The sequence below is a fragment of the Tamandua tetradactyla genome, chromosome 2, assembly GCF_023851605.1.
Source record: "Tamandua tetradactyla isolate mTamTet1 chromosome 2, mTamTet1.pri, whole genome shotgun sequence".
NCBI classification, from domain to species: Eukaryota; Metazoa; Chordata; class Mammalia; order Pilosa; family Myrmecophagidae; genus Tamandua; species Tamandua tetradactyla.
Genome location: NC_135328.1, coordinates 166,803,515 through 166,828,865, shown reverse-complemented (window position 1 = coordinate 166,828,865; position 25,351 = coordinate 166,803,515). Strand labels below are relative to the sequence as shown.

Genomic DNA, 25,351 nt, shown 5'->3' with positions numbered 1-25,351 from the left:
GGGTAGATTTAAGAATTAGTAAGTAGCACTATTCACAAAAGTCAAAAGTGGACGCAACCCAAATGCCCATCAAAGAGGAATGGATAAACAAAATAGTTATACAGTGGAATATTATTCAGCCATAAAAAAGGAATTAGGTGCTGATACATGCTACAATGTGGACCAACCTTGAAAACATGCTAAGTGAAAGAAGCCAGACATGAAAGGTCCTATAGTATATGATTCCATTTATATGAAATATTCAGAATGGGTGAATCCATCGAGACAGAAAGCAGAGTGGTGTTTGCCAGGGGTTGAGGGGGAGAAGGGGATGGGGAGTGACTGCTTGGTAGGTACAGAGTTTCTTCTGAGGTGATGGGAATGTTTTGGAACTTGATACAAGCAGTGATTGCACAACACTGTGAATGTACCAGATGCCATTGAATTGTACACTTTAGAATGGTTAGTTTTATGCTATGTGAGTTTCACCTTAACTTAAAAAAAAAAAAAAGAATGAATGAGATAAATCCTGTGAAAGTACCTCACACAGTGCCAGATATGTAGTAGGTACTGGGTACATATTCACCAAATGAGTGGCATATAGGAAAGTGATTAATAAAAAAAATATTGGTTCTAACCTCCACCTACCCTTCCCATCCCCAGATCTTGAAAATTGTTAAAAGCCAACATACTCTACAGCTAGAAGTAAAATGAGGGTGTTTGTATAGGGTACTGGGGACCATTATTTATCTTCTCAAATGAAGAGATGATCTGATATTATATGACAGCCAGAAACCTGTGGGCTGGCCCATTGGCATCTTCTTGCCCAGCTCTGAAGCTGGTTTCGCACACATGCGCTCCCCCTTTTTACTGAAGGGTTCGGTACCTGCTGCTACCCTGTTTTGTCTTGTCTGATGGAATCTCAAGGCCAAATGCATTCTCTATGGCGGCGTTTTCTGCAGCCAGATTCCTAACATAATCCTTTCCTCCTTATTTGGTTCCTCATCTCTGTTTGCATCTCTGTTGCGGTGCGTGTGTAGGCTCCTCAGAGCCTTTTTTGGGAAGAAGGTAAGGAATGGGCCTGAAGGGAATTTTAGGAACATTGGCAAATGCTGCCTTGCTTGGGGGGAGCTGGGCGGTCTTTGTGGGGACGGGACATCCAGTTAGGGCAGCTCTCAGACATAGCTCCATGTGGCCTGGTTCATCAGTGAGGATTTTCATGGGGCCTGGTCAGTAATGTTTGAGCTGGGGCTACTTCTTCCTGTCCCCATCAGGGACCTGCTTTGCAGTCCCTGCTCCTGGCCAGGGAAAGTGGGCAGTACATGGGCTTTGCCGGTTCGCACTCTGGGCTTGAACCCGTGGTCCACCTCCATTGGCCTTTTGAACTCAAGTGACCACCTAACCTCTTGTTGAACCTGTCAATGGAAAAACAGTCTTGCCCCCTCTTCACAGTGTTGCTGCGAGGGTCTGCGAGCTCATGGATGCTCTTATATAACCAGTACGGAGTACACAGGCCAATGTGAACTGTGTTGGGGTCTCTTCTGGGTATTTCTGTAGGAAGCCCAAATTCGGCTCTATAATGGTAACTGCACCCTCAGTAAATGTCAGCCATGGGTTAGGCCCTGTGCTGGGAACCTCAAAGACCAATCTCATTTAATTTCATCCTCACAGTGATACTTGGAGGTAGGGAGTATAAACCCGTTTACAGATGAGAAAACTGAGGCTCAGAGGGGTTAAGGAGCTTGCCCGAGGTCACACAAGTTAGTTGTGGGACCAAACTTGAACCCAGGCCAGGTCAAACCCCCAAAGCCTGTGTACGCCCTTGTGTCATGGTGGCTTACTTGAGAGGTCACCCTGGCCTGCTCCTCCACGCCAGTGTGGGTGTGCCTCCTCTGACCCAGGGCTGCTCTTCTGGATGGTGCTTGCAGCCCCTATTATCACTCAGCTGGCTAGTGTCCCTGTTTTCTGACTCTTCACTATAGGTCAAGCCCCTCTCCAGGAGACTTCCTTTTTGGGAACTCCTCTGCCTAGCCTCCAAGCCTCCCCCACCCCACCCATCCGACCCCCATCTCCATCCAGGCAGGTACACCAAGCACTGTTCCACCTGCTTCCCTTGGCCCTGCCCATTTGCATCACCCGAACCACCACCATCCTGCTTTCTTCTTTCTGCTGTTCCTTACTCTTTTCACCGCTATGGCCTTCCTGTCCTTCGAGTCTCAGCTCCCAGGCTGCCCATGCCATCAGCCTCTTCCTTTCTTTCTCTGTTCCCCAGGCATTTATTCGGCACCCATTCTGGGCCAGACCTGAGTTTTTGTCCTGTGAGAAAACCTATCTGATGGGGATGCAGCTATAAAAACAGACAGGGATCACACAGCTCGGTCAGTGCTGTGGTGGAGATAGGCGAGGCTGGAGGGGCCTGGGGAGGCCCAAATTCTCCCTGGGGAAGAGGCTGGCATGGGGGGTGGGTACCGGAGAGGAAGGAGGAAGGGTCACTTAGCAGAGAGAGCAGAAGCAGCACCCACATAGGAGAGACGTGGAGGGGTGTGAGAATGGTGCTCTCAGGAACTGCATGTGGTCTGGGGCTGGGAAAGTCGACTGCTGGGGGTGGTGGCAGAATAAGGCTCAGGCTAAAGGCTAGGACTTCATCCTGGAAGAAATAGAGAGCCATTGAAGATTCTTGAGCAGGGGAGGTGCCTGGTCAGGCTTCCTTTTTAGAAAGCTCTGTGAGGTCCTAAGGTATAGAACTAAGTCCTGTGGTTGGTAGGAGTTAAAAGGATTGACCTGGTGTCCCTTCAAAGCAGGACTCACTAAGTTGTGGTTGTTGAGTCAGTGGATTTGGTTTTTGGAAAGATCCCACTGGTGCTGTGTGGAGACTGGAGAAGGTAGAGAGACTGGAGGCCAGGGAATGGGCTCTGAAAGGAGTGCAGTGAGCTAGCAGTACAGAGGTCTGAGCAAGTCAGGGCAGTGGGGTCATTTAAGGAGTTTGAGTCAATGGATTTGGATGGTTGGGGGAGGAAGGAAATTGAATCTGCTGGTGTGGGGCCTGTTACTGAGTCGTCTGCTAGGCTGTCTGTGGAAGGAGCCTGGCCTGGGAGGGCTAATCCTGGCTGCTTTAGCTGTGTCACCCTGAACTTTCCCTCTATGTGCCTCAGTTTCCCTTGCTGAGAAGGGATTGGGTGAGGTGGTCTCTCCTGCTCTGATAGAGCAGGTCTCTGACATGACTCTGCTCCAGGAGGAGAGGCACAGAGCCCACAGGGGAGCCAGTGGGACCTAGCCTAGGATGAGCGAATCTGGCCAGGCCTGCTGTTGGCCTGCGACCAGCACCTGGCATGGCTGCTGTCTGAGGGGGCGCCTCTCGAGCCCAGGCTCAGAACATTATCTTCTCTGACCTCCAGTTACCCCTTCCACCCTTGCAGCAGGCTCTGCCCTCCCTGTCAGCTGTCTTGGCTCAGCCGGCCTGGCTGCCCCAGGCCCTGACGCTATCCGGGGCTCTGCCTTCCCCCTGACTGGGTCTGGGAGGAGTGACCCGGGTCTGGGAGGAGTGACCCGGCTCTGGGGCCCCATTGGCTAAATCCCACTGGGTTGCACACGCCCCTGCCTCCCAGGCTGGCTGCCTGCCACCTTGGTACCAGGAGGAGGCCTGGCCCTGCCTACTCTGATGTGGGCAGGCTGCCTTAGAGCCCGTGGAAGGAGTTGGAGCCTGTGCCTGGGGCTGCTTGTGCTAATCTGGCCTGGGGCTCCGGACCACTCTTTTCAAAGGACAGGTGAAGGACTGGTGAAGGACAGTGGGGCCTGAAGGTCAGCTTGCTTCAGGGAGCCCTGCTGGGAGGAGCCCAGCATTTCCTGTCTGATAGGGTGATGGGGCTCTATGGCTTCCTCATTATCTCAGCACAGCCTGTAGGGGGGTCTGGACCCCAGAATTCTGGAATCAGGGCTGGGGCATACCTTGGGAATTGACAGTCCCCTACCCTACCCCCGTGAGTGACAGATGATGCTCAGGAGGAGAGAAATTTTCTGAAGATTAAATAGCACCTGAAGGTCCAGGATATGATTTTTTAAATTAGAGTAGTTGTAAGTTTACAGAAAAATCATGCATAAATTACAGAGTGCTATATACCACTCTATTAATAACACCTTGCATTAGTGTGTTACATTTGTTGCAGTGCATGAAATAACATGGACTATGATTTGAACTCAAGTCTGTCTCTGCTGGTCTCTCTACCAACCTTTGATGAGCTCCTACTGTGTGCACAAGTTCTTGAGTAGGAGCCTCTCAAAGGTGAGTCCTGGATCCAGTTTATTTTTATATCCTTAGTGCTTGGCCCAGGCCCAGTACAGAGGCGGTGCTTGGTGAAAGAATGAACAAGGATCCTACCTCCAGGTATATAGTCTACTGGGAAGGTAGGGAACAGGAAATAGGAAACCCGTGGGGGAGCGGGGGTTGCCCAGGCGGGAAGCAAAGAGAGGAGTAGAGCTCAAGTGTCCTGATGCCTGACCAGGATCTTTTCCAAGCTGTTTCCCTGTCTGTAAAAGGAGGTCAGTAGTACTCACCCTCTGCCTTTTTCGTGAGGATCCAGCAAGGCAGTGACTGTGAATAAGCTCATAAAGCAGGGGGCAGTGCGCATGGGGCTTCCCTGTGTACAATTCCAGAACTGCTCAGTAACCCTGCACAGTCTGCTCTCTCCCTTCTGCTTGCTTGCCCTCTGTATCTTGTCTTCCATATTTTCCTAGCTTGCCCTGCAGCTTCTTTCTGGAAGGTTCTATCCAGAACCCCGAGCTGTGGGAGGGGTTTGAGAAAGGTCTGGGCAAATGGAGTCTGTTTGCCTCCTCCCTCTATCTGCTCCCATCCCCAGAAAGCCAGCCACCCGCATCCACATCCATGTAGGTCCCCAATGCACAACCGGGCCGGAAATGCCTTGGCAGCGGTTGCCATGACAACGGGCCCTGCTGCTTGGACCGCGGTGGCTTGCCAGCCAGCAGGAGCCTGCAAGCCAGGGCAGCTTGCACCCTGCAGGTCTGTGCTCTGGCTGAGAGCTCCTGGGGAGACTGCCCTCCTCCCTCACCGCCCTGTGCCAGCACTGTGCCTGGCAACCCAAGGGCTCTTGGAGATGAGTCACATCTCTGGGAATGCACAAGCCATTCTGGGTCAGATAGGTCTAGTTCAAATCCCTTAGGGGTCAGTGACCTTGAGCCAGCCATTAGCCATGGGACCCTTGTGGGGGGACCTGCCTGGAACCATAGACCTCCAGCACCAGATTCGTCATTGTTCCCATCCTGCAGCTGTGACAGTGTTGCCAATGGGTCTTGCTCTTTGCTGCTGAATCCAAGCCTGGGGCTCTGGACTCCTCTTCTCTGCCCAGGAGACCCTACCAAGCAGTGTTGGGTGGTGAGTAGGGCCTCAGACTGCAGCTGGACCTCTGGCTTCACAGCTTTGCCACTTACTTGGGACACAGTTTCCTCACCTATAAAATGAGAAACGTAATGTACGGACCCACTGTGGATAACATTCAGTTAATACATGGAATGTACTCTGGAGAATATTTGTTACATAATGAGTGCTATGTAAATGCTGACTGTTAGAACATCCTGCTTGCACAATTGGCCTCCATCATGAGAAGTAGAAGCTATGTGTCTGTTCCCCCTTTTGTTTTTCTCACACATTCAAGGGTAGGCAGCTTTTATTGATAGTCTCATCAGGAAAAGCAGGTCAGAGAGACCGGCTGGCAGGATGGCTCTTCCTTCCCCCATCCCAGGCCCGAGGGACTGACAAACACTCCTCACCTCTTCTCCCTGGGGCCATGAGCAGAAACCCTACATCTGAATCTTGACTTTGAGGATTTTCTCTGCTTGTTCTTTAACTGGCAGCTGCCGCAGCCCTGACCTGGCTTGGACAGCTTGGTCAGTGACTGCCCAGAGCCCTCCCAGACAATAGAGCCAAGTACTGAAGACAGACTAGTACTCAACAGAGCCACTCCTTCGGATGGCATCTGAAGGGCATAAGAGCCCCTAGAATGGGCCCTTTGGGAATGAAATCCGAGCTGCTTCTTGAAGCACTTTCCTAGGAACAAGTCCCTGGGCTTGACTGCTAGAGGGCCAGCAAGGCATCTTTGCATGGAGAGGGAGAATCTTTTAAGGATGAAGATAAATCAGATACAAAACTTTAAAAAGCTGATCGACAAGCTGAAGCCAGGATAACTGAATTCTCTGAGCCCTGCCCATCCCTTGAATCCAGGGCTGCGTTCCTGTGGAGTTGTTGGCCAAAGTGGTATTGAGAGAGGCCCCCGGGGGAGTCTAAGGGTGGTGGCCAGGCTAGGGACTGGTGGTTGTGGGGTGACCCTGGGGTGCTCTCTCCTCTCCCTCACCCAGACTCTAAAGGTCTGGAGGGTGGACAGATATGGGAGACCCTGCAGTGACCCGAACCGACCTCTCTGTCCCTTCTCGTTCCCCAGGGCCTCTCCTCTGTGTTCTCGGGCCGCATATCCCGGAAGTCAGGCGCACGAACCCGCACGGAGAGCGCCGACGGCGCCATGTCAGACGATGCTTACCGGAACCCCACGGAGGTGCAGATGAGCCAGCTGGTGCTGCCCTGTCACACCAACCAGCGCGGCGACCTGAGCGTCGGGCAGCTGCTCAAGTGGATCGACACCACGGCCTGCCTCTCCGGTGAGGCCACCCTGGGCACAGCCCGACTCGCGTCACTTGATCTCACGGGCCCAGAGCAGGGGCCTCCAACTTGGAGCTGGCCGCCGTTTCCTCTGAGCACCAGGCTAGGTCCTCTTCCTGGCCTCTGCCCGTGCTGGTCCACCTGCCTGAAAGGCCCTCCTCTCGTCTTCTCAGTGCTCAGCTCGGGCCTGTCCCTCTCTCCACTGAAACCCTCCTTTCTCTTAGGCCCCTGTTGGGACACAGCACAGCCTTACACGTGGCTGTTCCCAGATAAGCGCAGCAGTGTGTCTTCCTCACTGTGCTCTCTGATTGCGTTGGGTTGAGTAGCATTGAGCACATTCAGTCCTTTTGTTTTACTAGCATTCACCAAAACGCAGGGAGGTGACACTCTGGCAGGGGTTGTGAGCAGGTGACCGGACTGACCTCCAGTACTGTTTGATGCAGGCTGGGAAAGGGGGTGGAAGTGGGGCTGTATGAGAGTAGACGAGAAGCCCTGACCTGGCCTTGGGGGGCAGGAGAGGGTCCCCAGAGGGACTGAATCACCTGAGTGGAGTTTGGCCAAGGGAACGAAGGTGGGTAAACTTGACTGGGTAGAAGGCTGGGAAGCAGGGGACAGCCTGGCAAGAACATTCATTTCATTCAACAGTTATTTATTGAGTTTCAGCTATGTGCCAGGCACATAGTTCTGGGGACTGGGGTGCAACACATGTCCAAGATAGAAAAAAATCCTTGCCGTCATTTAATTCGCAGTCTAGCAGAAGAGAAAGGCAATTGACAGACAAGACCAGGCTCGGATTTATAAAATAGAAGAAGCCTCTGGAAGAGGTGACCTTTGGGCAAAGACTGAAGGTGGGAGGGAGCACAGGTCCCGGGGAGGCTGCTAACGTGGCTTTCTTCTCCTGATGCCAGCGGAGAGGCACGCTGGCTGCCCCTGCGTCACGGTCTCCATGGACGACATCTATTTTGAGCACACCATTAGGTAAGTGGCACCTCCCACTCGTAGGCCTTCTGGTCTCCCCACAGAGAGCCCCACTGCCTGCTGCCCTGTCTCCCTGCCTGGTCAGCCTGCTGCGCTGTGCAGAGCCTGGCTGGACTGATCGAGGGCCTTTGATGGTGGGGTGGAGGCAGCCTCTGGGGGAGGCTGTAGGGTCTGTGGCTGGGACAGGGGTGGGCCAGCTGCTGGCTGCTGCTGGGCCCTGTGGTGTGGGTTACGAGGAAGGAGTTTCAGGTTTGGAGTGGGATGTTGCTGAGAGAGCATTGTGGGATGCTCTCTCTGGAACTCAGTTGTCTTGTCTGCAACATGGAAAGGTTTAAACTCAATCTGTGGATGCCTTTTTAGTGCAGACCTCATGCTGAATCTCTGTATGGGTCATTAGTCACTGGACTATAGGGAGGCCTCTAGTTGTGTCTCAGCAAAACCTGAGCCAGAAGCCTTGGGTATTCAACCTCTGCTCACATCCCTCCATCCCTCCAAGGATGAGGAGCTCTCAGGGTAGAGCCTTTTTTTTAATTTTCTTTGAATGGCCCTATTGGTTTGAGAGCTCTTCATTATGCTGTGGGTGGGAACTTCGTCTCCCTGTAACTTTCCACATTGGTCCCTGTTCTCAGCTTCTGGGACCCATGGAGCACGCCTTGGCCCAGGATAGGCTGCAGGGGCTGCATATATTTCTCTTGTGTCTGGACCTGCCCCTAAACTTGCCATCAGTACCGAGGATGGCAAGTACCAAGAGTTTATTCAGGGCTTCCTGGGTGCCCAGTATGTCACAGTTATGGAAAATCTTGGCTAGTCCCTGTATTCATTCATTCCTTCCTTACTATTAGTTGAGCACCAACTCTGGACCAGGCCCCCTGCTAGGTTTTGTGTCCATAGTTAGCTAGAGCACAGAGTCTCTGTTGCTTGGGAGTCCCCAGTCTGCAGGGGAGGCAGATGTCTGCACATAATTTCAATTCAGAGAGGTAAGTTCCATGTAATGATGACCTCTGGCCTGTGGGTGCTTATCAGAGGCTTTATTTTTAAATTTTTATGGTGGTGCCATATATGCAACATAAAATTTCCCATTTTAGCTTCATTCAAGTATTCAATTCTGTGGTGTCATCTTTTTTTTTTTTAAAGAAACTTTAAATTTTAGAATAGTCTTAGTTTTATAGAGTAGTTGTGATGATCATGCATAGTTATCATACCTGGTTCCTCTCCTATCTTCTAAGTCCCATGTGCTTAGGAGGAATCAATAGATATGGAATCCATTAATTCAGTCAGCCGCTGTTTATTGAGGACCTACCCTGTGCCATATGCTAGCGATGTGATGAGCTAGTGATGTGATGAGTGAAACAGACCTGGCTTTGTCGCAGGGGAGTTTAAGAATTGTGGGGGGTGGCAGAGGTCAATGTGCTGGGAGAAGTGATATCAGAGTGAGCCTCACAGGGGTCTGATCTGGGCAGAAAGAGCTTCTCAGAAGAGGAGACAGTCGAGAACAAGAAAAAAGCTCAAGTATTAATGGGGCAGAGGGGAGTAGGGCAAATAGGGGTTATAAGTGTTCTCCTGCCACCCCTTTCAGCCTCAGCATCCTACCTGTAACAGGTGCTGACCCTGTCCTCCAGTTTGCTTTGAGGACTTAGTGAATATGCTCTGCAGGCTGCAAAGTCCTGCTACTCTCCCCCAGAAGAGGCCCTGCCAATGTCCGAGGCCTCCTGTCCCCTCTGGAAGGCTCACCTCCTGCTTTTCTTTCCCCAGTGTTGGGCAAATGGTGAATATCAAGGCCAAGGTGAACCGGGCCTTTAACTCTAGCATGGAGGTAAGTGGGGTGGGCACTTCCTGAATGCACATGCGTATGTGTGTATGTGTGCGTAGTTTCTGCCTCCTCTCCATCCTCGGCCCCCAGCTCAGGCATGCTCACACTTAGAGCCCTGGCCGAGGCAACAGAGTTCTGGAAAGGCAGGCCGGGCTGCAGGGACCCTAAGGATCTCCTGGCCAATAGTCCATGACACAGAAGGGAAACTGAGGCCCATGGAGGGGAGGGGACTTGCTCTAGGTCATGAGCTCCAGAGATTCCAATCTGGGACTTCACTACTAATCTTCAGACTCTTCCCACTAAGCCTCCTGCTCTCTGGAAGCCAGGTGGTCCTGGGAATGGAGAAAGATGGCAGCTGTGCCTGCCCCGAGGCAGCTGGGTGAGGGCAGGAAGAGTGCGAGACTAATGGTCTGGCCCATTAGTAGACCTCCCACAGCCTGTTTCCCCATCTGTAGAAGGGGAAAATGATTTCTGTGTTGCAGGGCTGTTGCAGGTTTAATGGGAGGAACATTACCATGCACAGAGCTCTGTGAACTCTGGGGTAGGAGCTCTTGTTTCCTACCTGTGGGCTACAGGCCTCAGCGACTTGACTTACCCAGTGGTTCCAAGGGGCCTCATCCTGAATCTGGCTTGGCTGAGTCCTGTCTGCACCCCTGGGGTACCCATAAATGCCTGTATGCCCCCTGGGGCACTAACAAATCCATCCTTTCAATTTAGCCAAGACTTTTTACCTATTTTTATTTTATTTATTTATTTATTTATTTTTAATTTATTATTTTTTTAAGATACCAAAAAGCGCCAAACAAATGCAAACATTCTTAACTTTTGATCATTCCGTTCCACATATATAATCAGTAATTCACAATATCATCACATAGTTGCATATTCATCATCATGATAATTTCTTGGAACATTTACATCTATTCAGAAAAAGAAATAAAAAGAAAACAGAAAAAAATTCATACATACCTCACCCCCTACCCCTCCCCTCATTGATCACCAGCATTTCAATCTAAAGTTACTTTAACATTTGTTGCCCCTATTATTCATCTTTATTCCATAAGTTTTACTCGTCTATTGATAAAGTAGATAAAAGGAGCATCAGACACAAGGTTTTCACAATCACACAGTCACATTGTGAAATCTATATTATACAGTCATCTTCAAGAAACATGGCTACTGAAACACAGCTCTACATTTTCAGTCAGTTCCCTCAAGCCTCTCCACTACATCTTGACTAACAAGGTGATATCTATTTAATGCATAAGAATAACCTCCAGGATAACCTCTTGACTCTGTTTGGAATCTCTCAGCCATTGACACTTTATTTTGTCTCATTTCACTTTTCCCAGTTTTGGTCGAGAAGGTTTACTCAATCCCCTGATGCTGAGTCTCAGCTCATTCCAGGATTTCTGTCCCATGTTGCCAGGAAGGTCCACGCCCCTGGGAGTCATGTCCCACGTAGACCGGGGGAGGGCAATGAGTTCGCTTGTTGTGTTGGCTGGAGAGAGAGGCCACATCTGAGCAACAAAAGAGGTTCTCTTGGGGGTGGATCTTAGGCCTAATTATAAGTAGGCTTGATCTATCCTTTGTGGGGCTAAGTTTCATATAAACAAACCTCAAGACTGGGGGCTCAGCCTATAGCTTTGGTTGTCCCCACTGCTTGTGAGAATATCAAGAATTCAACTTGGGGAACTTGAATTTTCCCCTTTTCTCACCTTACCTATTTTTAAAGCCCTTTCAAAGACATAGTCTCATTTTAGTCCTCTCCGTAACTCAGTGAGGGTAGGTATGATCACCCCCACCTTACAGATAAAGAAACCAAAACCCAGAGAGGGAGAGTGACTTGCCCCAGGTTTCCTGGGAAGCCAGGGAGCAGGATTGAAAGCTGCCCCGGGTCTCGGGCCTCCAAGACCTGGGAGGTGAGACACATACCAAGGCCTGGCCTGGAGTGGGACTTCCTGCCCTGCTGAGCCCTGGAGTCTTAGGTGGGTGAGTTCTGTCTCTCCTCTCCTCACTCTCCCATGTGCCTCCTACTCTCCAGGTGGGCATCCAGGTCACTTCGGAGGACCTGTGCTCTGAGAAGCAATGGAGCGTCTGCAAGGCCTTGGCCACCTTCGTGGCATACCGGGAGCTCTCCAAGGTGGGCACTGCATCTGCCCATGGGGCATGGACTGTGAGGAAGGGACTGGACCCAGGGGAGCGAGGCAGGGGATTGGCAGAGGGGTTGAGGAGGAGACACCCCCTGCTGCACTCTGATCTCAGCCGCCTTCCCTCACTCCTTCCCCCCACCTCTTGCTGTGCACCCCGCACGAGGATTGTTCACACCTCACCTTTCCCTTGCGTGCCCTGCAGTGACACTCTCCAACTCCTCGTCTTGGTCCTCTTTTGCTCAAGCAGGGGGCCTGGGTATGTTGGAAAGATGTTTATGATTTATCAGTGCAACTGGGAGGCAGGAGGAAGGCAGAGAAGGGGGAGAGGAAGACTTGTCACCAACCAGCAACCTCGGGCCTACTCTATGCCAGCCCCAGGCATGAGAAGAGACGTGGGGAGGCAGGCCCCTGACCACCTCATCCCCTGGCTGACAGGTGAAGCTGAAGCAGATCGTGCCCCAGACAGAGGAGGAGAAGATGGAGCACAGCGTGGCTGCTGAGCGCAGGCGCATGCGGCTGGTCTATGCGGACACCATCAAGGACCTCCTGGCCAACTGTGTCATTCAGGATGGTGAGCAGTAGCCGGCCACGGCGGGGAGGGACGCTGGTGCCTGCATGTCCTCCTGCACCCTGGGCCCCCACTGCATGGAGGGAGGGTGAGTCTCCTTGGATTGTGCACCAACGCCTGGCCCTAGGCCTGCCTGGCCCTCTCCGCTCGTCTCGTCCAGGAAAAGGGAGGGTTTGGCCTCTTGCCCAGCTCCCAGGAACCATGAGGATGGAGTTAGGATGTAAGGAGAACCCTTCATTGTCCGCAAAACACATTTGGGCATCTGGGAGTCCTTAGGAACCCTTTCTGGGAAGGTAGTATAGAGCTGGGCCTTGAAGACTCCATAGGAGTTTTATGATTTTTTTTTTATTGAGGTATATATTTGCATACCATATAATCATCCAAAGTGTACAATCAGTGGTTCAGAGTATCTTCATATAGTTGTGCATTCATCATTTCAATAGGTTTTTGAACATTTTCATTATTCCATAAGCAATAAAAATAAGTATAAAAATAAAAGTACATGGGCGGGCCGCAGTGGCTCAGCAGGCAGAGTTCTCACCTGCCATGCTGGAGACCTGGGTTCAATTTCCAGTGCCAGCCCATGCAAAAATAAATAAATAAATAAAAGTAAAAAAGAACACCCAAAACATCCTATCCCCCACAATCACCCTTGTTGTTTATTTATTTTTGTCTCTTTTTTAAATTTATCATCCATACATTGGATAAAGGGAGTGTCAATCACAAGGTTTTCACCACCACATAGCCACACCTTAAAAGTTCTATAGTTATTCAGTCATCTTCGGGAATCAAGGCTATTGGATTATAGTTCAACAGTTTCAGGTATTTCCCTCTAGTTACGCCAATACATCAAAAACTGAAAAGGAATATCGGTTTATTGTATAAGAATAACCTCTAGTAGGACCTCTCAGCTCTATTTGAAATCTCTCAGCCACTGAAATTTTATTCTGTTTCATTTCTCTTCCCTCTTTTGGTCAAGAAGTCTTTCTCAGTCCCATGATGGCAGGGCCAGGCTCATCCCTGGGTGTCCTGTCCCACATTGTGAGGGAGATTTACACCCCTGGGAGTCATGTCTCATGTTGCAGGAAGGACAGTGAGTTCACCTGCTGAGTTGGCTTAGAAAGAGAGGCCACCTCTGAGCAACAAAAGAGGTTCTCTAGGGGTGACTCTTAGGCATAATCATAAGTAGGCTTGGCTTCTCCTTTGCAGGAATAAGTTTCATAAGGGCAAGCCCCAGGCTCAAGAGCCTGGTCCATCAAAGTGGTTGTCCCCAATGCTTGTGAGAATATCAGGAATTCCCCAGGTGGGGCTGTTTATTATTTCTACCTTTTCCCCCAGTCCCTCAAAGGGACTTTGCCAATACGTTTAAATCTTCTGCCCAAATTACTCTGGGATATATCAGGGCATCACACCACCCTGTACAAACCAACAAGTTCTTACTCCCTATTCAAGGTTCCATGTAATTATGGTATTTGATAAGCTGACCATAAGTCAACTTAGATAGTGGGTTACAGAAAATATAAATTTTGTACCAAATAAGCATCCCTTCCTTTGGTCTCACACAGAAGTGGAAGTTTTAAAATATAGTCAATATCATCCTTTACCCCTTTTCTGCTTTACCTTAGTCCTACCTAGATCAGCTTCATTCATGTCTCTAATTGAAGTCTGATCTCTTTTTCAGTGTTTTTATCATTGCTGGGATAAAGCTGACTTTTGTAACTTCAGAGCTCTAACTCTGAGTCTCAGGTGTTACACAAATACCCAAAGTTCCATGGAATAATGAGGTTATACACAAAGAGCTCAGCATCTCAGAATTTAGAAGTTAAGTTACAACTCCAGAGTAGATGTGACTACTGTAGGAGCTTACAATCCAGAACCTTTACAATAGGCTCTTGCTTTTGATAACTTTATGCTCTTGGATTCAATTCTCAGGGCTCACGCATTATGGTTAGTCCATATTAGTGAGGCATTATAATATTTGTCTTTTTGTTTCTGGCTTATTTCATTTGACTTACTGTCCTCAAGTTTCATTCACCTAGTTGCCTGCAGTCCTACCCGGTGGGTAGGATTTTGACTGGGAGAGATGAGGAGAGGTGTTCCTGACCGAGGGCAAAGGCCCAGAAGGGTGACCTTGGATTTGTTTGCCAACCTTCAGAATTTTAGAATGCAGGGTCCTTCCTTGAACCTAAAGGAGGCAATTTTAGGACAAATAAAAGGTAACCCGGGGTGGGCCATGGTGGCTCAGCAGGCAGAGTTCTTGCCTGCCGTGACAGAGACCTGGTTCAATTCCTGGTGCCTGCCCATGCAAACAAGCAAACAAACAAGCAAAGGTAGCCCATCTTCCCTGGGTGGAGAGAGCAGGTGGAACGTGTTAGCCTAGTGATGGCGGTTTGCTGCACTAACCGAATTCTGCGTGCCACGTTTATGCCAGGCCTTGGAGGTCGTGGCTGGCGATGCCTGGCTCTTCCTACAAACACCGAAGTCTCCTTGGAACTGTCTGTCTCCCTGCAGCTCTCCTAGGTCTGTCCTCTCCTGAAGCTCTCCTGCAGCTCCCTTTTGTCTTAGCCTGGCAGCTTTGCCCCATCTCAATTCCAGCTGAGCCAAAGGCCTCGCTGCTCCCTGGGATCACTCTCCCAGGCTCGGCCATCCTCAGCCGCCCTTCCTCTCTGTCCGTGCTCTGCCTGTGGCATCTCTGAGTAGCCTGCAAGCCAAGCAAAATGCCACCTCCCTGGTGGGCCCTGGCTGGTGGTGGGTCGGGTGGGGTTTGTCAGTATCTGCACCCCTGACTCCCAAGGCCCTGACACACTCCGGCCTCTCCCACTGAGGATATTCTAATGCCACTGTCCCCAAGGGACAGAGCATCGTCAGGGCAGCAGGAGGGGAAGACGTGTCCCTTCTGAGCACCTGCCTATTGGGTCTGGTGCCAGGCGCTTTATCGCCAAGATCACGTTTCTTCTTCAAACAGTCCTATTGGGTTGGGTTTGACAGTTGCCCTTTATAGATGAGAACATGGAGGTGCAGAGAGGTTAGGTGACCTCTCTCAAAGCCATACGGCCGACATGGGGTGGAGCTGAGATGCAGACCCAGGTCAAACCCAGGTGCGTCTTGGCTCCAAAGCTGGTGTCCTGTCCACCGCCCTGTGACGGGTGCCTCCCTCTTTCCTCCCGTTCTCTTCTGGGTTGAATCTGTGCACACTTGGTGCTGAGGAAATGAAAAGATGTGGGTAGGGTAGGAGGGTGGCATTCCTGGGACTGCCCTTGGGGACTTTCCCACGGTCACCCATGTCCCTCCCCACGCCCCTCTGTTCAGATCTGGAGAACAGAGACTGTAGCCACATGGTGCCAGCTGAGAAGACCCGTGTGGAAAGCGTGGAGCTGGTCCTGCCTCCCCACGCCAATCACCAGGGCAACACCTTCGGGGGCCAGATCATGGCCTGGATGGAGAACGTGGCCACCATCGCAGCCAGGTGAGGTGGAGAGTGGCCCACCTTGGCCTCCCCTCTCTCCTTCCCTCCTTCCCTCAGCCAGCTCCCTTTGGGTGAGAAGTTGGCATTTGATGCTTCATGTACTCTTAGGGTAAGCCAGAGTTTTCAGACCCAGACAGCCAGAGGGAAGCAGTTTTCTGGGAGCTGACCCTTCCTTCCTTGACTTAAAAAGCCATCCACGGACCCTGTCACCTGCGTGGTGAGCACCAAGCCCCTTGGCCTGGCTCTGGGTCTTGCCATTGACCTGGCCCAGCCTGTTCTCTCCCTGTGTTTTACTCCCTTCAAAGCAAGCTGGTCACCATCGCCCTTCCCCATTCTCCCTGTTCCTCTCTGCCTTTGCTCATGGTCTGACCTCCTGCCCCACCATTTCCTCTATTTTTTGTCTCTGAAATTCTACCTATCTCCTCCACGAAGCCATTGAGGGTTCCCTACTTCCAGTAAAAAAATAACTCCTTCCTCCTCCTTTGACCTTTTGTACCTATCTGGGGCTATTTTTGCCCTCAACATCAGGCTTTTTTTTTTAGACCTAGGATAACTGACATTCACTCCCTAGCACCCTTACATCTCTGTGATTTTGTACATACTCCCTCTGCTAGGAGTGCCCTCTCCAAACCATGCTTTCTTCAGCCAGGGAAACTCCTCTTCATCCCTTAGAGCTCACATGACCCCTTTTCTGTGTTTTAATTGTGAGCGACAATGCATAAGCAGTGCTATTTTGGGCAGATCTCAGAGGAGGGTGAGATTCTGGATGGTCAGGGAAGGCTTCCTGGAGGAGGGACATTTGAGCTGGGCCTTGAATGACAAGTAGCTTTGGGTCGAAGGAGGACTTCCAGGTAGTGGGAACAGCAGGTGCTAAAGTGGTAAAGGTTGGAAGGAATAGGGAAGAAAGGTTTTACCCTAAGGCATACTCTAGGCTTTCCTGTTATCTTAATTCAGCTTCTTTCTAGCCATGTACATAGTCCTTAACCTTCTAACTGTGAAATGGGCCTTCATCTCTGTTGCTCTGGGCAGAAGCATCACTTCGTTCGGTGGGAGTGGGTGGGCCGGAGGGTCGGGTCTGGGTCTGAGGGCCCGGGAGGGAGGCTGGCCCGGGCCACCGGCTGGAGCACCAGGCGCCTTTCCCTTGGCCTTCCTCCAGCCGGCTGTGCCGTGCCCACCCGACGCTGAAGGCCATCGAGATGTTCCACTTCCGGGGCCCGTCCCAGGTCGGGGACCGACTGGTGCTCAAGGCCATTGTGAACAACGCCTTCAAGAACAGGTGAGAGGCTGGGCTGGACAGGGCGGGGCCCCCGGGGCCAGGACTCCTCCTGATCCAAGGAGGGCCCTCCCCTGGCTGCAAATCCGCCAGGAGCCTGCCATCGTGCAGCTGACGTCTAAACTCCTGCCTGGCTGCTGGGTCCCTTCCCTATCTCTAAGATTCACCCCCCTACTCTGCCCGCCCCAGGCTGGGACCCCTCCTCTGGCCTCCTCCCACCCCTGCGCCTCCTGCTGTCTTGCGCGATGCCGTGTGCTCCGTGTGTCTCTGCCGCTCTCTGGTCCCTGCCTTTGGGCCTCGTAGGGCAGCTGCTCAGATCACGGGGCCACCTCACGCCAGGGTCCTGTTTAGCCCTTTCCCACCCATTCCTTACACAACAACACTTAGCCCCCAAAGATGTTTGGAATGAATTCTTATCTCTACTCTCATGAAAGCTCGCTTTAAGTAAGAAAATCTCTCCTGGTGATCTTAAAGATCACAGTTTAGTTGTCAAAAGGAAGGCTGCCTGGGTTCACATTTTGGATCCGCCTTTCACTGCTGTGTGACCTTGGGCTAGTTACTTAACCCCTCAAAGCACTAGTTTTCTCATCTGTAACATGGGACTCAGAACAACTAACCTCCTAGTCATGAGGTTTCAATCAGGTGTTACAGCGGAGTGCCAGAATGTTCTGCTGCTGCTGCTGTAATTATCCTTATTCTCTGCAGCCTATCCAGTGCCCCCTGTCCAGTGCCCAGCTTATGGCTGGCAGTGGGAAAACCCCTAACCAGGAGCCTTGAGGCCTGGCTTCTAGTTCAGGTTCTCTTCCTGCCTGGTGCTGTGACTGTGGACCAGGTACCGCCCCGTTCTGGGTCCTGGTTTCCCCACCTGTGTGACGTCCACACTCTGAAATCCTATACAATTTCCTCAGCAAGGGGGAAGGTCGTGGCTGCTATTTAATAATTAATAAAGACAGTAACCGATACATCAGCAGTGGCAACCAAGCTGTGAGGAACACAGCTGCTGCGATGCCTGAGAATGTCTGTGTGTAATGAGCATTTTTCTCCTTTGCCTTTCTGCTACCTCTCTGCTTATTTCTTTTCATAAACGTTGGCAGCGTGTAGTTACTTATTGAGCTCTTTGCTTACTTGTTTTGTTCCGCCTGCCCCAGCTGCTAGCCCATGAGGACATGGACTGCACAGGTTTGTTCACTTCTGTGTCCTGGTGCCTACCCCAGGGCCGGGCGCACAGTAGGTGGCTCCCTGTTACGTTGCTGGGAGGGAAGGGCTGGGACGGAGCAGTTCTGGGTTTCCTGCCACGAGGCCTCTGATCTGGTCTGTGGAAGATGTGCAGGAGCGAGTGTGCACGTGTGTGCGAGTGGGCATGCGTGTGTTGGGGGCGGGGGGAGCGTGGCCTCGGGAACGTCTGCCCAGCGTGGACACAGCCCCGCTCCCCACAGCATGGAAGTGGGCGTGTGCGTGGAGGCCTACCGCCAGGAGGCCGAGACTCACCGGCGGCACATCAACAGTGCCTTCATGACCTTCGTGGTCCTGGACGCGGCTGACCAGCCCCTGATGCTGCCCTGGATTCGGCCCCAGCCTGGGGTGAGTGAGGACAGCACCCTGTGGCACCCGCCGGCTCCTGTCCCTCTCTGCCCGGTGGTGGTGGGGCCTATGGTCCGTGACAGGCCAGGGGAGTGAGGGGTCCAGCCTGACCCTCTGCTTCGAGTGCCCTGGTGGAGACCCCTGGAAATGCCCCTTTTGTGGAAGGCAGGCACCTCATTCTGTCTGGAAGAGCCCAGAGCCTGTGTGGGGGCCTGGCCTATAGTGGGGTGTCAGTGGGTGTTCACAGGCCTGTAGAGCTGGGGGAGCCCAGCCTCTGGAGTCAGATGTGGACGGGAACCTCCCCTCTGCCATATTCTAGCTGAGTTTCCAGCCCCCATCTATAAAATAGGCGTGATGGCAGTCCCTGCCCCACGGGGCTGTTGGGGATACGTTTTGTACTCACCCTAAGGCTCAGCATGGTGCCTGGTTAAGCTCCGAAAGCACCCAGAAAGTAGTGACTGGTTACGATGAAGATGATACAGGAGGAAGGAGCACTGGGACGAGAGTCAGGGATCTGGGGTGGAAGGCTGCCTCTTAAGATAGGCTCCCATGTGCCTGGCCCTGGGCTGGCTTCTAGGGGATCAGCTGGCTTTGCCCTTTGGAGGGGTCTTTCCCTCTCTCTGGGGGGTTGGGAAGGGGGGCACCCGCCCTCGTGAGGCCATGTATGGGCTGTGAAAAACCTACTGGTCTGCACTAGGAGTTCAGGAGTCAAGAGAGGGGTGGGGGGGGTGTGGAGTACTGGGGAGCCCTGGCAGGTGGCAGGGACAGTTAGTTTACAAGGAGCTTTTCACAGACCTTCTGCCATTTACTGCTCATGAACAGGGAGAGACCCTGGAGCGGTGGTGAAGAGGGTGGTAAAGGGGGTAGGCTCCCCACCTACCGGTGCTGACATCTAACCCTTCTGCACCTCAGCCCCTGCTCCGTCAGACGGGGATAGGAATAGCACCGACCTCAGAGGTCGTTGTGAGGCTTTGATGAAATCATGCACGGACAGCACTTTTAGAAGAGTGGCTGGTGCATGATGAGCACGCAGTGTGTGCTGGTTCTTATTCTGTTGGAAGCGTCCTCTAAGGATCCCCACTCTACAGAGGATGAAACTGAGGTCCAGTGCTGGGAGGGTCCCTCCCTAGGGCCATTTGGAGATTCTGAGGGGAACCGGGGCTGGAGCTCACTTCCCTGGCACTTTCCCAGCCGGGCTGGTTTGCCTCCGGCTGCCCAGGTGAGACCTGAAATCACTTTAGGTCTCCTTGGGCCTTAGATGGGAGGTAGGGGGTAGGACGGCAGGTGATCCCACCTCCAGCACTGCCTGCCCCTGCCTCCCTCCCCAGGATGGCGAGCGGCGGTACCGAGAGGCCAGTGCCAGGAAGAAGATTCGCCTGGACAGGTGAGTTGGGGGCTGGGTGGCAGAAGGGGACAGACCCAGGGCTGTCCTGCCTCCCTGGCCTCAGGGCATTCACATCTCTTCAGCACTACCCATGTGGTGTCCATACAGCCTCTGGGCTGGCCTCATCACTCCGCAGGTTTTCTGGCCACTGCACAGATGAGGACATTGAGCACAGAGAGGACAAATGTCTTGTCTAGCACCACACAGGAAGGAGGGATCTCAGTGTCAGTGTTTGAACCTGGCTGGTCTGGCCAGATTAAACTCCCGTATTCTTTCCATGGACTCTGATGCCCATTTGGCAGCTGAAGAAAGAAAGGCTCAGAGAGGGAATGAAACTTGCTCAAGAGACAAACCCAGGTGTCTGCCTCTACTGTGAAAGCGCTTTACAGACTTTAAAGTGCTAACAGACTTTAAAGTGCTGTGCACATCTTGGGGCTTGTGAACCTTTGTTAATAAGAACAGGGTGCATTTACGGAGCATTTACTGTGTGCCAAGCTGTGTTCTCCTTATGGTGACCCCATGGGGCAGGTACGACTGCTCATCCCATTTGGCAGTTCGGGATGCTGAGGTTTGAGGGTGAACTAACTCTAGCCAGAGTCATTCAGCAAGGAGGTGGGGGAACCAAGCCCTAAATCCTGGTTCCCTCCTCCCTCGCTTGTCCCCTGCCTCTGGGCTGAGCTTGTATCTTCTTGGCTGTTGTTTCCTGTGTGTCCATCCAGTCTCCCTAACCAGGCAGGACAGCCTCTCCCACCCTGCTTGGCTGAGCCCAAGGCCTGGCACATAGTAGGCCTGCGGTGAAGCCTGCTGAAAGGAATGGGGCTTCCAAGGGACCGAGCGTGTCATCTTCCCTCTCTCCCAGGAAGTACATCGTGTCCTGTAAGCAGACGGAGGTGCCCCTCTCTGTCCCCTGGGACCCTAGCAACCAGGTAAAGCCCACTGCTCAGCGGGGACGGTCCTCGGGGCCACGGGGGTTCCCCAGTCCCTGAGAGGAATGCCTCATGACTACTACACTTGGCGAAGGGCTTTCCTGTGTTCCCCCTGCTGGGCAGGAGGGAGCTGAGGCCCTGAGAGGAGGCCCGCCTTGTCCAGGTCTAGCCAAGCCTAGACCTCCTTTCCCAAAGCCCAGAGCTCTTTCCACAGCCGCCCCCACCCCTCATTTGCCAGCCACATTCCCTTCCCCCATCCCAGGGTGGCCTCGGCCCAGGGGCCGCCAAGGACGGCGTGAGGCGTAACTTCGCTCTTGGCTCTGCCCAGGTGTACCTGAGCTACAACAACGTCTCCTCCCTGAAGATGCTCGTGGCCAAGGACAACTGGGTGCTGTCTTCAGAGATCAATCAGGTAGCTGACCCCCACCCCATCTCCCATCTGTCCTTTCTTGTCTGAGCAACCAGCCCTTTGTCTTGGTCGGAGGGGGCGGTGTGCCAGGAACAGAAATTCTCTCAAACTCATGTTTGACTCATGTCAGAGGGGGATTTCTGCAAAGGAATTGGGTGAGATCGTGGAACCAACCCACCTACAGAAATATAGACATTCCCCGAGGGACCTGCAGTGGAGAGCTAGAAAGTTCTTTCTCTCCTTACCCTTCCACCTTCTTGCCTCCAGTCTCTCATCGCGTCTGTTCTCTGCCCAGCTGCTTCCTCCTCTCTGTTCCTTCTACAGTTCGGATCGAGGGGAAGAGGCCAGTAGCAAAGCCCTGGCTGAGAGAGGACTTGAGCTCTGCCATTTTCCCCCTGCTGTGACACTGGGGGGGTTAGGTGGGTCCTCAGTTCTGGGCATCCATGGCATGGGTGCATCAGTCCCTACTTCTCCAGGCTACTTCCTGTCCACTGTGCTGAATTCGCTCAACAGCCCCATTTCGAGGGGATGTAACCGAGGCTCAGAGAGGTGGCGTGGCTTGGCAGTGGCGAGTCCGTGGCAACCCCGAGCTTCTAGTCCCAACCTCCAGTCAACCCACCCTAGCACCCAGCATATTCTGGGGAGGGGGCACGGGAATGAGGCTGCCCTCTGCCCCACGCAGGTCTGCCTTTACACCCTGGAGGACGACAAGTTCCTGTCCTTCCATGTGGAGCTGGTGGTCCATGTGGATGCAGCCCAGGCCTTCCTCCTGCTCTCAGACCTGTCCCGGAGACCTGAGTGGGACAAGCACTACCGGTGAGGTGCAGGGGCTCTTCTAAAGCCTGGGAGGAGGGGACCTGCCCAGCTGGCCTCGTGAGGCCCTCTTGCCCCGATGGCCTGTGGAAGTCATGTGTTAGGCGGGGGTCAGGGTCATGGGTATTGCAGTTGAAGGCTTGGTTTTAAGTCCTGTTTCTGACCCGAAGCCTGTGTGCCCTGGGGAAGTAATTTCCTCTCTGGGCTTCAGTTTTCCTTCTCTTAAAATGGGTACATGGGGGTAGGTTTTGGATTGGACCTAGGGGATAGAGCAGTGCTTTTCAACTTGTGTTTTGTGGAGCCCTAAGTTTCCAGACAGACATGCTTGGGAACTGCTTAGGCACCAGGGTGGAAAGCTGAGAGGCCGGCAGGGCTCTTGGACCACCAGCCCAGTTTCATGCCAATTGACAGAATGGCCAGTTTGCTGTGTTTACCAAATGTGCGAATTCTTCTTACGATCATGTACATGGATATGCTATTTTGGAATGTAGTCGATGAATACATTTGTTCCCCAAATCTAATGATTTTTCATATAAATATCTCCTTGAATTTAATCAGGGATGATAAATATGTTCTTAGGAAAACAGCCAAAATTTTTGTTTAATATGGGAATATTTAAGTTTAAACTGATATTTTTATCTGAATCCCTTTAAAAATCATTTTCTGTTATGCCAGCACCCTCACTTTTGGGGGTTCTTTGATAATTTCTGCAGTGTCTTATTATGAAGAGACCATATCCCTGAGTATATCTGTAAGGGGGTTCTGTGTATTTGGAAACTCAGTGAGCTGGTCATTTGGCGAGTTAATTTTTGGCAGATTGGCTTCCTTCTTCCTATCCCGACTCGTCTCCCTTGTGCAGGCCAGCTGCACAAGTGTATATGCATGGGCTTTCTGCCTAAGGTTTCTTTGCAAAAAGGCCCTGGGGTAGGTGACCCCTGGGTCCTGGTAGCTGAACTAGACTAAGAGCCTGAAGGGATTGGGGCTGGGGGTGGGTAGGAAGGCTTCTTGGAGGAGGTGGGCTTATGTGGGTCTTGAAGGCCAAATCAGTTCTTGACTCTTGATGGGATAGGAGGGGGGTAGCCTGAGGGGAAAGGGAGCCCTTGGCTGGCTGCCCCCACACCCTGCCACAGCTGTTTTGCTCCAGAAGTCCCCTTCCAGAGGGAGGGTAGGAAGAGAGGAGAGCAGGGAGAAGCAGTGGGACTGGGCTTGGGTTGCACATATCTCTGTGTCGATGTCCTTTTATCTTTGTGCACTGTGTTGGTGTAAGCCTGTCTGAGTGCACCTGAACACGTGTATGCCGTGTGCCAGGCCTGGGGGCCACAGCTCTGGGACCTGATAGCCTGACACAAGGCCCAGCTCTACTTCCTTATTAGCTGTTTGGTCCTGGGCAGGTTACTTCCCTGAGTCTCAGCTCCGTTAGCTGTTAAATGGGAATAAGAAGAGTACCCACCACACGGAGCTGTTGCAGAGATTAAATGAGGTCATGCTTAGACGAGCTCCTGGCACATAGTTGGCACTCAATGAATAAATTGTCACACATCTGTGCAGTGTGTGTACACCTGCACAGGCATATACGGACACGGATGGGCCATGTGTGCCACTGTCTGTGTCTGTGCATGCATGCACGCATGTGTGTGCATGCCTCTCCCTAGGGATGTGTGTGTGGATGCCTGTGTGTGTCCGCCTTGGCTGGGACTCCCTGTTCTCCTATTGGTCCCCATTGAACAGTGCAGGGGACAGAATGTCCACTGCACGAGCTGCTCAGGGAGGCAGGCCAGGCCTGCGCCTCCCCCAGGGAGCCGGAGTGACTCCCCAGGGCCCTGAGCTCTTGGCTTGCTGCAGGAGTGTGGAGCTAGTACAGCAGGTGGATGAGGACGATGCCATCTACCACGTCATCAGCTCCGCCCTGAACAGCGACACCAAGCCCCTGGACTTTGTGATCCTGGCCTCACGGCGGAAGCCTTGTGACAATGGGTGAGCACCCGTCTCCCAGCAGGGTGCAGCAGGGTAGGGACGGCTCATCTCCTCCCTAGGGGGGGACTTCAACTCAATTTCCCCATTGGCCCTGGGCCCCTAAGCACCATGCTTGCCCTCTGCTGAGCTGCTGTGGTTTTACATAGAGAAAATGGGGACAAGGGCACATACCTCCCCTCCGGTCACTCCTGTTCTAAAGCAGACCCTTTAGAACAAGGCAAGGCTGCCTCGCCCCCGCCATGGATGGGGCTTTTCTCACATGCCCTCCTCTTGGCCTCTGTTCTCTGAAAGCCCCATTTGGCTGGAGGATGGCGAGCTGCTGGCCATAGGTGGGGATGCCAGTCCAGGCAGCATTTCTTAGTTAGAGATGGAGCAGAAAACTAATATGCATAACCCTTCTTCTGAGCATCTACAGTGAAGGGGCTTCTCCAGGAAACCCACATGGAGCCTCATTGGCTCCTGGTAAATTTGGTGCTGCTGACCCACAGGTGCCTCCTCTCGGGAGCCTGGCCCTGAGCCGGGGGCCAGGGCTCTGAGGGTTTGTGTGATTTAAGACACCTCCTCCCACCCCCATGAGGGCCTCAGTACCAGAGGTGGTGGTGGGGGGGTGGAGCTCTGGACATTGGGGATGGGGGCAGGGCCTGGACCTTGGCTGGGCAAAACGAGCCTCTACCTTCTCCTCCTGTGGCCAACCGCTGTCCCCCTCCTTCCCGCCCTTCCCCGACTCCAGGGACCCGTATGTGATTGCACTGAGGTCGGTCACGCTGCCCACCCACCGCGAGATGCCTGAGTACAGCCGCGGGGAGACCCTCTGCTCAGGCTTCTGCCTGTGGCGTGAGGGGGACCAGATGACCAAGGTGAGGCCGCACCCCCACCTCCCTCCCACCCGCCCCACCCCAGCCCCATACTGATGGGCTGAGACAGTCCCACAGCCCAGGGCTCACCTCCAGCAGGCTCCCTCTTCCAGCTTGGGCAGACCAGAGCGAGTCAGGGGCTGCCCCAGTGAACCTCTACTGAGACCTAATCTATGCGGAGATAAGTGGGAGGCTGCTGCCAGGGCTGGACGAAGCCCCGACCACCGAAGGCAGAAGGCTTGTGTTCTGATCTAAAATTCCATCTCATTATTTATTTACTCGTATACCCCTTCTTGTCTAGGAAGGCTTTATATGGCTCTGAGGATCCATAAAACTCCGCAGGGCAGCGAGTGTTCATTGAAAACGTGGGAGGAGGCTGAGAGAAAGTGAGGGGTTCGGGGAGGTGAGACGAGTTCCGGTCTTGGGCTCAGAGCTTCTCTGAGGGCCACGCCGCCCTCAGAGCCTGGCCTGGGAGCTCAGCCTGTTTGCTAAATTAATATGCTTAAAGTGAGGGTGGCG

The 25,351-nt window shown here is 52.8% G+C and overlaps 1 protein-coding gene across 2 annotated transcripts in view; it reads left to right on the top strand.

Moving 5' to 3' along the window:
- The window catches only part of ACOT11 (acyl-CoA thioesterase 11), a 47,916-nt gene that overhangs the window by 15,116 nt on the left and 7,449 nt on the right, over positions 1-25,351 (top strand). The window contains exons 1-15 of one of the 2 annotated variants that reach the window (XM_077149550.1): positions 3,536-4,258; positions 6,429-6,642; positions 7,552-7,621; positions 9,374-9,434; positions 11,476-11,574; positions 12,020-12,155; positions 15,462-15,618; positions 16,775-16,894; positions 18,328-18,472; positions 19,801-19,856; positions 20,716-20,782; positions 21,111-21,194; positions 21,874-22,007; positions 23,847-23,978; positions 24,709-24,835. In XM_077149550.1, coding sequence (XP_077005665.1) covers positions 4,211-4,258; positions 6,429-6,642; positions 7,552-7,621; positions 9,374-9,434; positions 11,476-11,574; positions 12,020-12,155; positions 15,462-15,618; positions 16,775-16,894; positions 18,328-18,472; positions 19,801-19,856; positions 20,716-20,782; positions 21,111-21,194; positions 21,874-22,007; positions 23,847-23,978; positions 24,709-24,835 — 1,650 coding nt within the window. In that variant the 5' untranslated portion in view covers positions 3,536-4,210. Of the gene's footprint in view, positions 1-3,535; positions 4,259-6,428; positions 6,643-7,551; positions 7,622-9,373; positions 9,435-11,475; positions 11,575-12,019; positions 12,156-15,461; positions 15,619-16,774; positions 16,895-18,327; positions 18,473-19,800; positions 19,857-20,715; positions 20,783-21,110; positions 21,195-21,873; positions 22,008-23,846; positions 23,979-24,708; positions 24,836-25,351 lie in introns of those variants that run through there. The other variant, XM_077149552.1, reaches the window with a different exon arrangement.